This window comes from Drosophila navojoa, chromosome 3 (genome assembly GCF_054131105.1).
Source record: "Drosophila navojoa isolate 15081-1374.11 chromosome 3, UAZ_NAV_1.0, whole genome shotgun sequence".
In the NCBI taxonomy this organism is placed as follows: Eukaryota; Metazoa; Arthropoda; class Insecta; order Diptera; family Drosophilidae; genus Drosophila; species Drosophila navojoa.
This window is the reverse complement of record NC_142891.1, coordinates 12,798,437-12,811,246: the sequence shown is the minus strand read 5'-3', so window position 1 is coordinate 12,811,246 and position 12,810 is coordinate 12,798,437. Positions and strand designations below refer to the sequence as shown.

Below are 12,810 nucleotides of genomic sequence, written 5' to 3'. Positions count from 1 at the left end.
TCGTCGCCTGATTGCAGTTTGTTTTGTTCTCAGCTGGTGTTGTTGTTGCTGTTGGCTGCTGGATGATGTTGCTGTTGTTGTTAGCTTGTTGCCGTTTGTGTTGCGGTGTTGTTGCTGCTGGGAGAAACGCGTTCAACAGAGCAGCAGCAGCAGCAGCAGCAACAGCCGCCGCAGCCGCAGACACAGCCGATAGCATTTTGTCTTCGTTTGTATTTTTCTTTTGACGCGTGAGTAAGCTAAGACGCCCACGTGCAAATTTGCGTAAGCGACTAAGCGACTAGCGTTGCCAGATTGTTGATAACTTGTTTTGAGTGGTTCACGGTGAGTGAATTAGTGAAGGAAAATAAATCGCAGATTCAAGAGTTGATCGATAGCTAATTGATGCACCGCCAGGCAAATAGCAAAGCAACGGCTATGATATTACTATACTATATATGTAATGTGATATCAATTGGTGATCTGTCTATTTAGGTTTACTATATGCTTTTTTTAAAATAATCCTACACATTCGCTATCCAATTAGGACATTTTGGCGCGTGAGTAATCTAGGACGCCTACGTGGAAACTTGCATGGATTGGAAACGAGTGCCGTCAGATTCTGGAAAACTTGTTTTCACGGAATAAGTGAATTAGAAATACAACTTGATCGATGGCTAATTGATAAATAATTTACATCAAGCTGGTTTTCTGTTATTTAGAGTTTATGTGTTTTTCTTAATGAATAATTTATGGATGTAGCTTGCTGATCTGCCTAATTTGTCATTTAATGCAACAAATTATCCTACATTTACCATCCGATGGGACCCTAAACTTGTATCAATAAAGTCTCTGCTCTTATTTCGAAATCGAGAACCAACAACAATGTTGCCCTTGCTCATAAAGCACATTCTCTGTGAATACTCGGAACCCTTTTTTATGCATTCAGCCTTGCCGCATTCCCCACATTTCATCCCGGCCAGGGCACACAGCACGTAAAAGCTGGGCACTTTAAAAATGCCCAGAAATGGGGCTCATAAAATCTGGCACGAACCGTGCAATCATTAAAGACCAACAACCAAGCAACAACACTCGTTAAAATCAAAACACCCCAGACCCAAAATAGTGTTATGTCCATGTGGCACCTATTAATGGCTACTTATGCACTACAAGTGTTGACGCCGGGTCCCCCCAGTCCCAGCCCCAGTCTATCAAAGTGACAGCAGAAGTGATGCGTAACACGTCAGTAGCTGGCAAAGAAAGCAGATCTTCAGATCTACCAGTTCATCATTATGTCGCCAGCCATGTCAAGCCATGCCCCGAACTGGCCTGAAGCACTATGCATATACATCATAAGAAGCACACCCAGTTCCAGGCAGAGCGGATTCACATCTCATCGTCGATGCTGCATATTTCGCTTGTTGACTGCATATTTTTTCTTCTTTTACTTTTTTTTGGACACGACGACCACTTGCTGAAATTTCATTATGTGCGTGATTTATAAATAAGCGGCACGGTGTGCACCTCGTTGAGATCGGACGATGTTGTTGTTGTTGTTGCTGTTGTTGTGTTTATTGTGGCGCACAGCATCAACGACCCACGCACTTTGACGGCGCTACAACTCAGCTTGCATGTCTGACTACCCCTCGGTTGTTGGCTTTTGTTGTTGCTGCTGTTGTTGCCGTTGTTGTTGCTGTTGTTGCAGTTCATTTCGTATTAATCATAAAATTGTATTATTAACATGTTTATTTTTCGATCTTCAAGCTTTCGATTACACGCATTCCTTACTTTATTTGCGGGGCTCTTTTTCGAGCATGTGTGTGAACGTGACTTTGCTGTGCAGTGTAACGAAAGTGAGCCACTTTCTAACACTGTCTGTCCGCTCACTCAGGAAATTGTCTTTTATGCCTTTTTGACCATTAATTGGGTTACTCTCAAACTGGCGCAGTGGCCGCACTTAAAACTGTCGCATAGGATGCCGCGTGGGTGTGTGGGGCCATACAAAGAGCCAAAACACCGTTGTAAAAATTACTACTGACAAATTAGTGAATAAAAGAGAAGGCCTAGCAAAGGCAAAGCTATAACTATGCATAACTAGTTGATAGGCAAAGATTGGCATATAAGCATTAGTAAGAGGTCAATAGATTATCGTAGCTATATAGATTTTAATCATAAAGATATATACTTATATTATATGTTATGCATGGATTGGTATTGGAGTTAAGACAAAATCCATATACATATATAGGATGTAAATATGCTTCATAGAAAATTCATATCTTGCTAAAAATTGAAGCCATAAACTGGTAAATTTGACTTGGGCTTGCTAGAATCTTAGCCAGTAGCTAATACCAAAAGAATTAATCAAAATAAAAAGCAACTACTACAAGGAATATGTAGACCTAAGGAAGTATGATATTCAGAGATTATTCTCTGAAAACCTAAAATGTATACAGAGTTCTTAAATTTACTTCTAAGAACTATATATAAGTAAAATAAACTTATATGACTAATAAAGCATTTCATATTTAGACAAAATCTGTGGTACACACATGCAGAAAATCAGTATATAAACCTTAAATAAGTACCTAAAAGTGAAACAAAGACTTAACTCACGCAAAATTAATCTAAAGGCTTTCGTTATTAATTTTCAATTGCAGGATATTTGCATAGTTCGTATAAATATTATATTTAATATGTTAAACAATATTATTTTAGATAAGCTTTAAAGCTAACTAATGCAGTCGATTCATAAGTTACGAACATACATACATTTATATTCGATATGCTTATGGATATTAGTGCTGTGAATTGTTTTGCTCTCAACATGTTCTCAATTTTCCACCAATTGGTATACTTTTCCAGCAATTATTATATTTATATATCTATTTATATATTATATTTACACTTACTTCCCTTTACATAGAGCTTCACTTAGCCTATTTAAGGCCCTACAACTATGCACACTTGCGCAGTTAAGTAAATAAAAAATAATAAAAAACTGGTTAAAGGTCAGTCAATACAACTCCCGAGTTTGCCCTCAAATGGAACGAGTTTTCCATTCATCGCATATCTATGTCTAATAAATATTTAAAAGCGCACACAGACACACACGCTTACGATTGACCATATAATTAGCGTCAACGCAGGCTATAAAGCAAATGATTAACGTCGTCTTTATGAAAAGACCCAATGCAAATAAAGCCAGAGCTCTATGGTTATGGACAGGGTGTAGCCTGTGGATCTGATCATTAATTAAACACATCGCATTGTTGTTGTTCTGTTTGTTCATTTTGTTGTTATTTGCTATTTTTCTATCATTTTACATATGATATTCTGTGTGTTTATGAATAAATTAATTTAAATTAAGCAATAAGCCAACTAACTAGAGTATCTAATATTACGCGCTATTACGTCTTAAGCGTATTTTATGATAGCCTTTTAACATTTAACAGGCCCAGACCAAATTAATTTTTTTTTGTTTTTTGGTTGTTTAGTTTTTTTTTTTTTTTTTTTTTTTTGATCGTGCTCTTAACATTTTAATCTGTAAGTTAAATGCAAAAAAGAAGAAGCAAATCAAGAAGCCTTTTGTTCGGAGCCGCATTAAGCGTTAAACGGTAGCAACTCTTAATTAACTCATCTGTTGTCATTGAATCTCTGCTCCAGATACCCTGTAATCTATGTCTTCTTTTCCGCACTGCCCGTATCGATAGAGTCGCCACAGCTGTAAGTACACAGACACAGACACACACACACACACACACACACACACACACACATACACGATTTGTTTTAGTCTTTCGCATTGTTGTTGATGCTGATGAGTTGACACAATGTGATATATGAGTTTTTAAGTGGATCCCACTTCGGTGCCAGGTTGACATTAGCATAAACTAATATTTGGGCGGGGGTTAATGTAGCTACTCAAGGTCAGCGTATGGTCAAAGGTGCAAATAAAGAGAGATTGGGTGAAGATAAACCTCCTCCAAGTATTTTTAATGAAGTACATAAAGATAGATAAGGCTTTTATGGCTTCAATTAATTAAAAGTCGATAAGTATCCACAAAAAAGACGTAAAGATAGCCAGGGCGATTAAAATTTGGTATTAACAGAAATGTTAATCGGCAGTAAACAAAAATGTAATGTAAGTATACACTAAGACTCAATCTATATCGGAGCAATTAGTATTAATATTAATGGATATACTTCATAGAGTTAGATAGACATCTGATGGTGCTCATCGAAAATCGGGAACATCAGATGACATGATGATGTGGCAAGTAAAGTAAGGCAGAAAAGAAAGTGAATAAGTACTATGATAGTAATATTATTTGAAATGAATAACCTACTTCTTGTGGAAGTCAAAGAAGAATTCCCAAACTTTATGAAGGGGCTTTGTTTTAATTATTATTATTTTCTTTGAGTAAAGATTTATTGCTTTTCACATATGTGATAATCAATCAAATCGGATCATATAACTATACTAATATATACGTAGCTAAACAGTAATACTAATCAACGAATGAATACTATCAATACTGCATTCTATATGTATGTATCAGGTGTTTAGCTTGCCTTACTCTTATGACGTCCACCTACAGCAGCCATAGAGAACTAATTTCCCTTTATGCAGAATTTGAATAGTTTTCACATGTACCTATCTAAAAATTCCTTCGGATTACGCAGATCCTAGAGAACGAACTATAAGAGATTAACTTGTAAACGCGGAATCGAAATATAGCTGGAATTTTGCCTTATTTTGATTTCTGGTTGCTAACTGCAGAAAAGGATTCCCGCTGAGCTAACAGTTGAGCCTTAATAGCACAACACAAACTCCAGACTGTACTACCCATATAACCCATTAACCCCATGCGCGGCTAACCACAAATTCACTTTCCTATTGTGGCTAAATTGAGCGAGCCAGGAGCCACGCAATCGCAGCTCTGGCGAATTTAGACCGCAACATAAAATCGGACAATTTATGCCGACAACTGTGCGAAAACCTAAATGAAAAGTGAAGTTGATGGGAGATGGGGAATGTCATAAAAAGGTAAACGGCAGCCACGGAGGCGCACAAACATTACCTGAGGCAGATGATGGGTGTCTTGGGCTGCTTGGGCGTCTGCTCCGGGTGTCCGCACTTGACGGTGACAACAGAGACACTGACGTCGTCGTCGCCATTCGCATCCAGTGGGGCGGCGAGCGGCGCTGCTGCAGTTGGAGACTGCACGTCATCGGCACCACCACCAACACCACCACCACCAGCACCATTTGTCTTCAAGCGCACCACATGCGCCAGTTTTGTGGTGGCAGCCACAGCAGCAGCCACCACATTGCCATTGCCATTGGGCAGCGTGTTGATGGGCTTCTGCAGTAATTGATTGGAGGAGTCCAGGCGATTCGAGAGCGAAGTGTGACGATTGTTGACTGACTGAAAGTTGATGAAAGAAACTTTAGATACAATTAACTAGAGGGAAGTTTATAAAATGAGAGCGAGAGAGAGAGAGAGAGAGAGAGAGAGAAAGTTGTGAAAATAGATAAGACTGTCTTTAAAGTTAGCAGAAAAATTAATTAATTAATAAAAAGAAAAATAAAGCAAGTAAAAAAGCTCTAGTCGAGAGTGATCGACTATTAAATACCCTTTGTGGGTAAAGGGGAAAAGGGTATACAATCAAAAAGAGTTACGGAAGGAAAGACAGAGAGATCCTTTCTTACCACATTGTTGTTGTTGTTCATGCGTCCACGTATATTGTACAGCCCATAGACCAAGGGATTCATGCACGAATTCGTTGAGGCGAATATGAAGAGAGCTTTGCGCACCAGCGAATTGACCTTGTGCACGGACGTCTTGTCGAGGGAATACCACATGCATATGAAGTAGTACGGAGTCCAGCAGATAATGAACACAATCACAATCGTGATGGTCATCTTGAGAGTGCGTTTCTTGGCGCGACTCAAGACGTCGTCGTTGGAGCGGCGAAAGCGCTCCGCGATGACATCCTTCAGCACACGCTGATTCTTGCGATAGATCTCCAGGTAGATGGCACCGTAGCAGTAAATGAATGCGATCAATGGAAATGCGTACATGGCACACATTGTGCCGATCTGATAGAGCGAGTTGTCAAAATCACCGGCGAACGAATGAAAGGTGACGCACTGGAAATAGCCTTTGACGGTCGGATGCTCCTCGACGTGGAAGAGAAAGGCCTGCAATGGCAATGACTGACATTAATTGGAATTGGTTAACTACTGTGTGTGTGTCGGACCCACCTGCGGAATGCTGCAGATGACGGAGCCCAGCCAAGCGCAGGCCAGCATGATGCGGCCACGATTATAGGATCGTTTCAGTGGCTTCAGGATTGCATAGTATCTAGAGAAGGAAAGAGAGAGAGAGAGAAACTTAATCGAAATGTTAGGCAAGCGATTGACACTTTGTCTCTGCGTGTGCGTGTGTGTGTTTGTGTGTGTGTTTGTCGCCTTATCTGGCCAATCAATTTGGTCCATTAGCAACACAGTCGAATTTGCCGTCAACTCACCTGTCGAGCGATATGCAGACCATGACAAAGCTGGACAAGTACAGTCCGAACACGCGAAAGAAGCTCATGAGACGGCACATGAGGTCCGTGGAACGCCACTGCACCGTCCAGGCCCACGCAATCTCGAGCGGCATCAGCAGAAACGTCACCATTAGATCGGCAATGGCCAAATGCATTAGCATGATGTCGATACGCAAGGGGCCACGCAGTCGACGCTTGGTCAGCAGATAGAGCACTGTGCAGTTCCCAATTGATGAGATCACAAAGAGTATGCTGCGAATGGGAAAAGGTCGTGGCGATTAATCGGCCAATAGCACGAGCGAGCGACTGAGCGCTATCGTTCGGGGATAAGGCAATCACGTGTGGGGGCGGGGCGGGGCGCGGCTTGACGTGGCGTGGGTGCCATTCGGCTCTGTGCTAAGTGGGTCATACGATTTGAACAAAGCAGCGACTTCAACTGCAGCTCAAACGACCCAAGGAAGGAGTGACTATGGAGTTTATCACTATATTTATGTAATAGCTTATATCGCAATGGCAATCAACGGGTATATTACATTATGGTGTTTATATAAGTATTAATGAAAAACTATGATAAAGTAATGAAGGAAAGAGCAAAACGGAAATAATTAATATTCATTTTCTTTAGCATAAAAAAGAAAAATTTATTGTACAAATTTATTGTTTGTAAACTTGTATTTTGAGCATTAAATTCTTTTAAAGGGTGCAGCTATATTCATAATAATATATACAGAATATTTTTTTTAAAATAATAATAAGAATAAAAATGCCATTTTATATATTTTTTATATCTTATCTGTAGAACATAGAGTTTGCAATGTTAAATTTGTAAAGTACCTTAAATCGTATAACAAATCAAAATGGGGCTCACTCATTTCGACAAGCCCAACGATTGTTTGATAAAGCGCAATAAACGGAGTTAGTTGGCAAACATGATTTTTATAGTCAATAAATCAAAATATTCTGCATTTGATAATATATTACATAATGATAAAGCGTATGCAAATATTACAAGCTAATATTTACACTTATAAATATCGAATATAAATAAATAAAGAAACGTTAGAATATACACTTCGGGCTATATCGGCCCAGTAGCAGTATAATAACATTTCACTACATTAAAGTAAACTTAACGATATAAAAACATCGGAAATACTGGAATATCTTGTATTAAATAGGATACATTGCTAAATGTACATGCGCACATAATAAAATAAAAAGTAAATTAAAGAATCAGAAGAAAAGCAACTCCCAAAGCAAACAAATTCTTTCCATTTAAATCAGCTAAAATGAAAATAAATACTGTACAGCATTTGGTAATAAAAACTACGTATTCTTCATAGTTTAGGGTATGTGCTAGTCGAAGCTCACTTTCATAACACTTTTTCACCGATTTTACCAAACATAACGATTTTTCCATAAACGATAAACGCCGCAACGTTCGTTCAGCAAATATAATTTTATGACTCGCGTTCAAAGACCTTTTAGCGCATAGCTAAAATAAAAGACTGAAGTCGGTCTTGGCTTAATGTAGACATAAAAATTTACAATTCTCTCAAATTGAAATGTCAAAGGCAGTTATTGTTGTATTTAAATATGATTTGCAGACATAAGCAGCTTACAACAAAAAATATTGTTAATTATCTTTTGAAATGTATTTAGCTATTTTAAAAAAGAAGATATTTATTATAAACACTTAATAGATATATTTAACAAAAATATGTGCAAAAATATAAGCAAAGTATTTATCTATTATTAAAAATAATATAATATAATATATAACAAATTGCTATATATTCTATATATTTTGCATATATTTAATTAATATTGTATAGAAAATTTATAGCCATAATTAAAAAGTTTATATACATTTTTTCATAACTGTAACTTTTTGATTTTTATTTGTTGCCACTCAATCAATCAACTGTCTAGACTGTGTAAGGTGCTTAATAATTCTATAAAATAATATATACATATATTCTCAGATTCACTCTTAGCATTAATTATTCTCATAAAGAAAATCCTACTTTATTCACATTTCCCCATTATCAATATTACGTATACGCATGTTGGTACTTGGCATAAATTTGATTTAATCATCAACTAAATAATTCAATACCCGCAACAATAAGCACCTAGTTGTACAACATATAACGCTTTAGTTAATAAAACTAAATTTGTATAATATGCATTTCTTTTTTCGTTTAAAAAAAAAACTACTTTCTACGGGCTTCTTAGTCAGTTTTGTGAACGTCAATCAGCTGCTACGATCTGTGTAACATTTCGAATCACTCTATTAATGTGAACCCTACGCTGATCCAAAGCGTTCAAATTCCAAGTGAAAAATTATTAAAATCAGAGACTGATAGACATGAGCACGACATGATTTATACTTATTTATAACCACAACCACACACCTACACATTGGCTGATAAGTTTTTAGAAAAGTGCTTACACAGCCGCTGCTTATCAGTGTGACTGTGTGTGTAACTGTCTATATATGTATATGTGTGTGTGTGTCAAAGTACAACAATGCTGGCTTGGGCAAGTATGTGTGGGTGATCTCACATGTTAAGCTGAGTATAGAAAGTCCCCAGTCACATTCCCATTTCCCATTCGCATTTCTCATTCCCGTTCTCCATTCCATTCCCATTTCCCTTTTCTCCATTGCTCACACTCACCTGTAGACCGCGATGGACAGACGATGGCCGTCATTGAATATCATATCCTTGGACAGATGCATTGTGCCGTTTGTATTATTCACATTGGACCAGTCACGCAATATACGATGATCATAAACAACCTCATTCACTTCGCCAGGCGCGGCCATTTTAGTGGCCAATAACACACACCGCTCTCTGCAACAATTCCCGTTTGTTTATAAACTTTTGGCGCACGTGAATTTGGCCAAAATAAACAGTTTGAATATATATATTATTGACTCGACTATTTATTAGTTATTAAATATAAAAATTTATTGGAATATTTCCTCTTTTTCTACTTTTTAATTTCTTTTTAATTTTTTATGAGCGCGCAATAAATTTTATTTTAATTAACTAAAGTGCAAGAAAATATATACATATATATCTTTATTTTTATTTTTAGGTATTCTAGAATCAAAGAGAACTTGAAGGAAATGGAAATAATTATCAACAATTTTTAGGCTTGATGGATTTTTCTTGGAATGAGTAAAAGTTATTTGCAGATTATTTAAATTTTTTTAAATATATATAAACAAATTAGCCAAGTATATTGCCTCAAGTAGTCGCTTTTAAAGACTTCTTGGCATAAGAAGTAGAAATTTATTTATTTATGAAATATTTTTTTTAATTTTATATTTTATACAAATAATTTTAAAGAAATTTATTAAAACACTAATTGTACATTTAAGTTTCCATCACTCTGCTTAGCAAAATAAATTGCTTACACTTGATTAATTGATTATTTAATGGTAAACACATATAATAAATATATATTTCAAATATATAACTGCATATATGTATACATTTGTTTATTGTTATTTGCGTTCCAGCATTTTGAGATGTGTGTATTTATTTTCGTTTTTTCTTTTTGCAATACGCTCGATTTCCAACCTTGCTTGATAATCACAAAAACAGACACTGAATCAGACTTCAGAGCTGCCTTCTCTTATTGCGCCCTATAGTCCAAAGAGCTAAAGGATAGCCCCGTAATGCGTATACATATGTATATGTTATTTTTCTTACTCAATTCGATTAATTAACTTCACTCATTTATCCCGCTGTTTCGGAATGTTGTGAATTTATATTGTTTTGTCTTTGATTATATACGGTTTTTTCTTTTTTTTATTATTATTTTTAGTACGTTTTTAATGATTTTTTCAGCTTTATTTCAAATATTGACCTTGAACTAATTCTTACAATCTCACTCACATATATTTTTGATGTATGTCAAAACTCAACTTATGCTGCGTTGCGACTCTTGTTTATTATTATTAATAATGTTGCTCTCTCATGCCTCTGGCTCGATAATCAGTTAATCAATTGCGCTCAATGGAGCAGACACCCAGACTCACTCAATTGAGAAGGGAGAACAGCAACAACAACAACAACAACAACAACATCAACAACATTACAGATTACGACAAGACAACAACAACAACAATTAAAATGCCTCTCCGTACATTAATCCTTGAGCATCACAACTTGTAGCACAATAAATTAATTGTTTATTTATTTGTTTAATCGCACAGTGTTTGCTGGCCTTTTGAACTTTTGCTTTCTTAGTCTGTGTTGTTGTTAAAGTCGGAGATAAATAAATGAAATAGACAGACATTGCAAGGGGGCTCGCCGTTCGGGCAATTAAAAACAATCATGAACCGGATAGCTCAGCAAATTATAGTCGAATTGTTATAGAAACTATATATGTACATATATTATTCCCATTCAAATTTACTCTTCACACATACTGTTATACAACACTTTTTTCCTAACGGCTTAATCTAGCCAACAATTCACCTATTTTAAGCGTAATCAATGATTACGTCTGTGCGATAATTGCTTCCTTTTATTTTCCTGTTTTGGTTTCTTTCGAATACCGTTGTTTTGCGTTCTCTAAACACGCGCGCGCACCGTGTCCAAGAATATAATAATATATGTATGTTTGTGTGCATGTGTGTGAATATTATTGTTGTGCTTGCCATATACACAGTCGTGTCTGTGCAGGTGTGTGTGTGCGTGCCTGTGTATATATGCGTGAGTGTATGCAAGATCTGATAATTTGCACACCTCACGCACCAACACACCAGCAGAACGGTCAACACAATGCAATCGATCAGTTTACAGCACTGACCACACACACACACATACACAGTGTGTGAAAAAGAGAGGGCGAGAGAGAGCGGCGTGAGTTATGTTATCGATAACTCATCTGATTCGCGGTTCGCGAACATCTATTTGCACCGTGCGGCGTACAGGAACTGACTGAATTAAGAGGGCGGCTGCTGTGGCAGCTGATGCTGCGCTGGCTACTGCTGCTGCCGTGAAATCGAAATCTCAACAACAACTGATAATCTAATTTGAAAATAATATAAATACTAACAAAAAGTGCTACACAGCTGGCGCACTTACTCTCACACAAGCACATGTAGTTGGTAATGCCGGCCGGGCAGTGATAACAGCAGACGACCCCAAAAAAAATGTTGGACATGTGTTCGCCGTGTTGTCCCGCCCGCATAAATTCAATGCGTATGCCGCGGCCCCTCACTGTCTCCGTCTCTGTCTCCGCCCCTGTCTCTGTTGCTGTCTCTATCTGTGTGTAATTCAAAGTTCAAAGCTGGTCTGCCTATACGGGCGAATTGCCAAAACGCTACGGCGCGCTTATCAACGTAATAAAAACCGTAAAACGCATGCCGTGAGCGTGTCTCAAAAAAATATATATTTTATTTATTTATGTATACATATGCATACATATACGTATATTAGCTTATCTGCGTCTGGTGGCGGCACGTCTTGACTTTTTCACCAACTTAACACGAATATATGAAATAAATATATATTTAAGTATATATACTTGATTTATTGTTCAACAAATTGAAATACTGCGTAAATTATCCTTTTCCGGCAACACTTGCGTTTACTTTGACTGCCCATTGGCGTCTGCTTTGAACCGCATTTCTGCACTTTTCAAGGTTAACCATTTTGCCCATATTTTTTCCACATATTTGTACTACTCTTTTCATTTTTCTATCTTTTTTTTTTTGTTGCGCTGCCCATAAATGCCAAGTCGCAATTTGCCAAACATTTCATTTATATAATGAGCACAAATTGGTCCCAACAAAAAGGATTTCAAGTTCATGTTCATAGTCCATATGACATTTCACAGCCCCCCATTGTATGCTATGAATAGTGTGCGCAAGTGTGTGCAGCGTTGGCATTCAAACACGCACACATACACTGATATATACTGTATGTGTGTGCGAATAGTTATCAAGATGCACCTGCGCTGATAAGGCAATCATATTGTTCATTTTAATGAGGCAGCGTGTCGAGAGGTTGTGCATTAAAGAGTTTGCAATGTAGAATTCTATCTATCGGTATATCAACATTAACTCCTGCGATTACATTGATAATTATAGCTCATTTTACAAAGTTTTATTATAATTAAAAGTAAAACTTTTTTAAATGTAACACTCTTAAATGGTTGTAATATAGTAAAAAAAAAATGTTTACTTACTGAATGGCTAAACAAAATATTACACCATTTTTATATCAATTTTACAGCCTCAAAGTATGCGACT

General features: G+C 37.0%; 1 protein-coding gene across 4 annotated transcripts; it reads right to left on the bottom strand.

The window, feature by feature from the left end:
* Window positions 1-3,245: 3,245 nt before the first annotated feature.
* On the bottom strand, window positions 3,246-11,489 carry AkhR (Adipokinetic hormone receptor). Of its 4 annotated transcripts, XM_089258566.1 has the most exons (8): window positions 11,030-11,489; window positions 10,127-10,206; window positions 9,215-9,391; window positions 6,513-6,785; window positions 6,247-6,346; window positions 5,692-6,183; window positions 5,061-5,407; window positions 3,246-3,700 (listed from the first exon to the last, which is right to left on the bottom strand). In XM_089258566.1, the coding sequence occupies exons 3-8, from the start codon at window positions 9,361-9,363 to the stop codon at window positions 3,655-3,657; spliced, it is 1,407 nt and encodes a 468-aa protein (XP_089114692.1). In that variant the 5' UTR covers window positions 9,364-9,391; window positions 10,127-10,206; window positions 11,030-11,489; the 3' UTR covers window positions 3,246-3,654. The 4 variants fall into 4 exon arrangements, with proteins under 4 accessions (XP_089114692.1, XP_089114691.1, XP_089114690.1 ...); XM_089258565.1 differs by lacking the exon at window positions 10,127-10,206 and having other exon boundaries at window positions 9,215-9,418; XM_089258564.1 differs by lacking the exon at window positions 10,127-10,206.
* Between the last annotated feature and the right edge of the window lie 1,321 nt (window positions 11,490-12,810).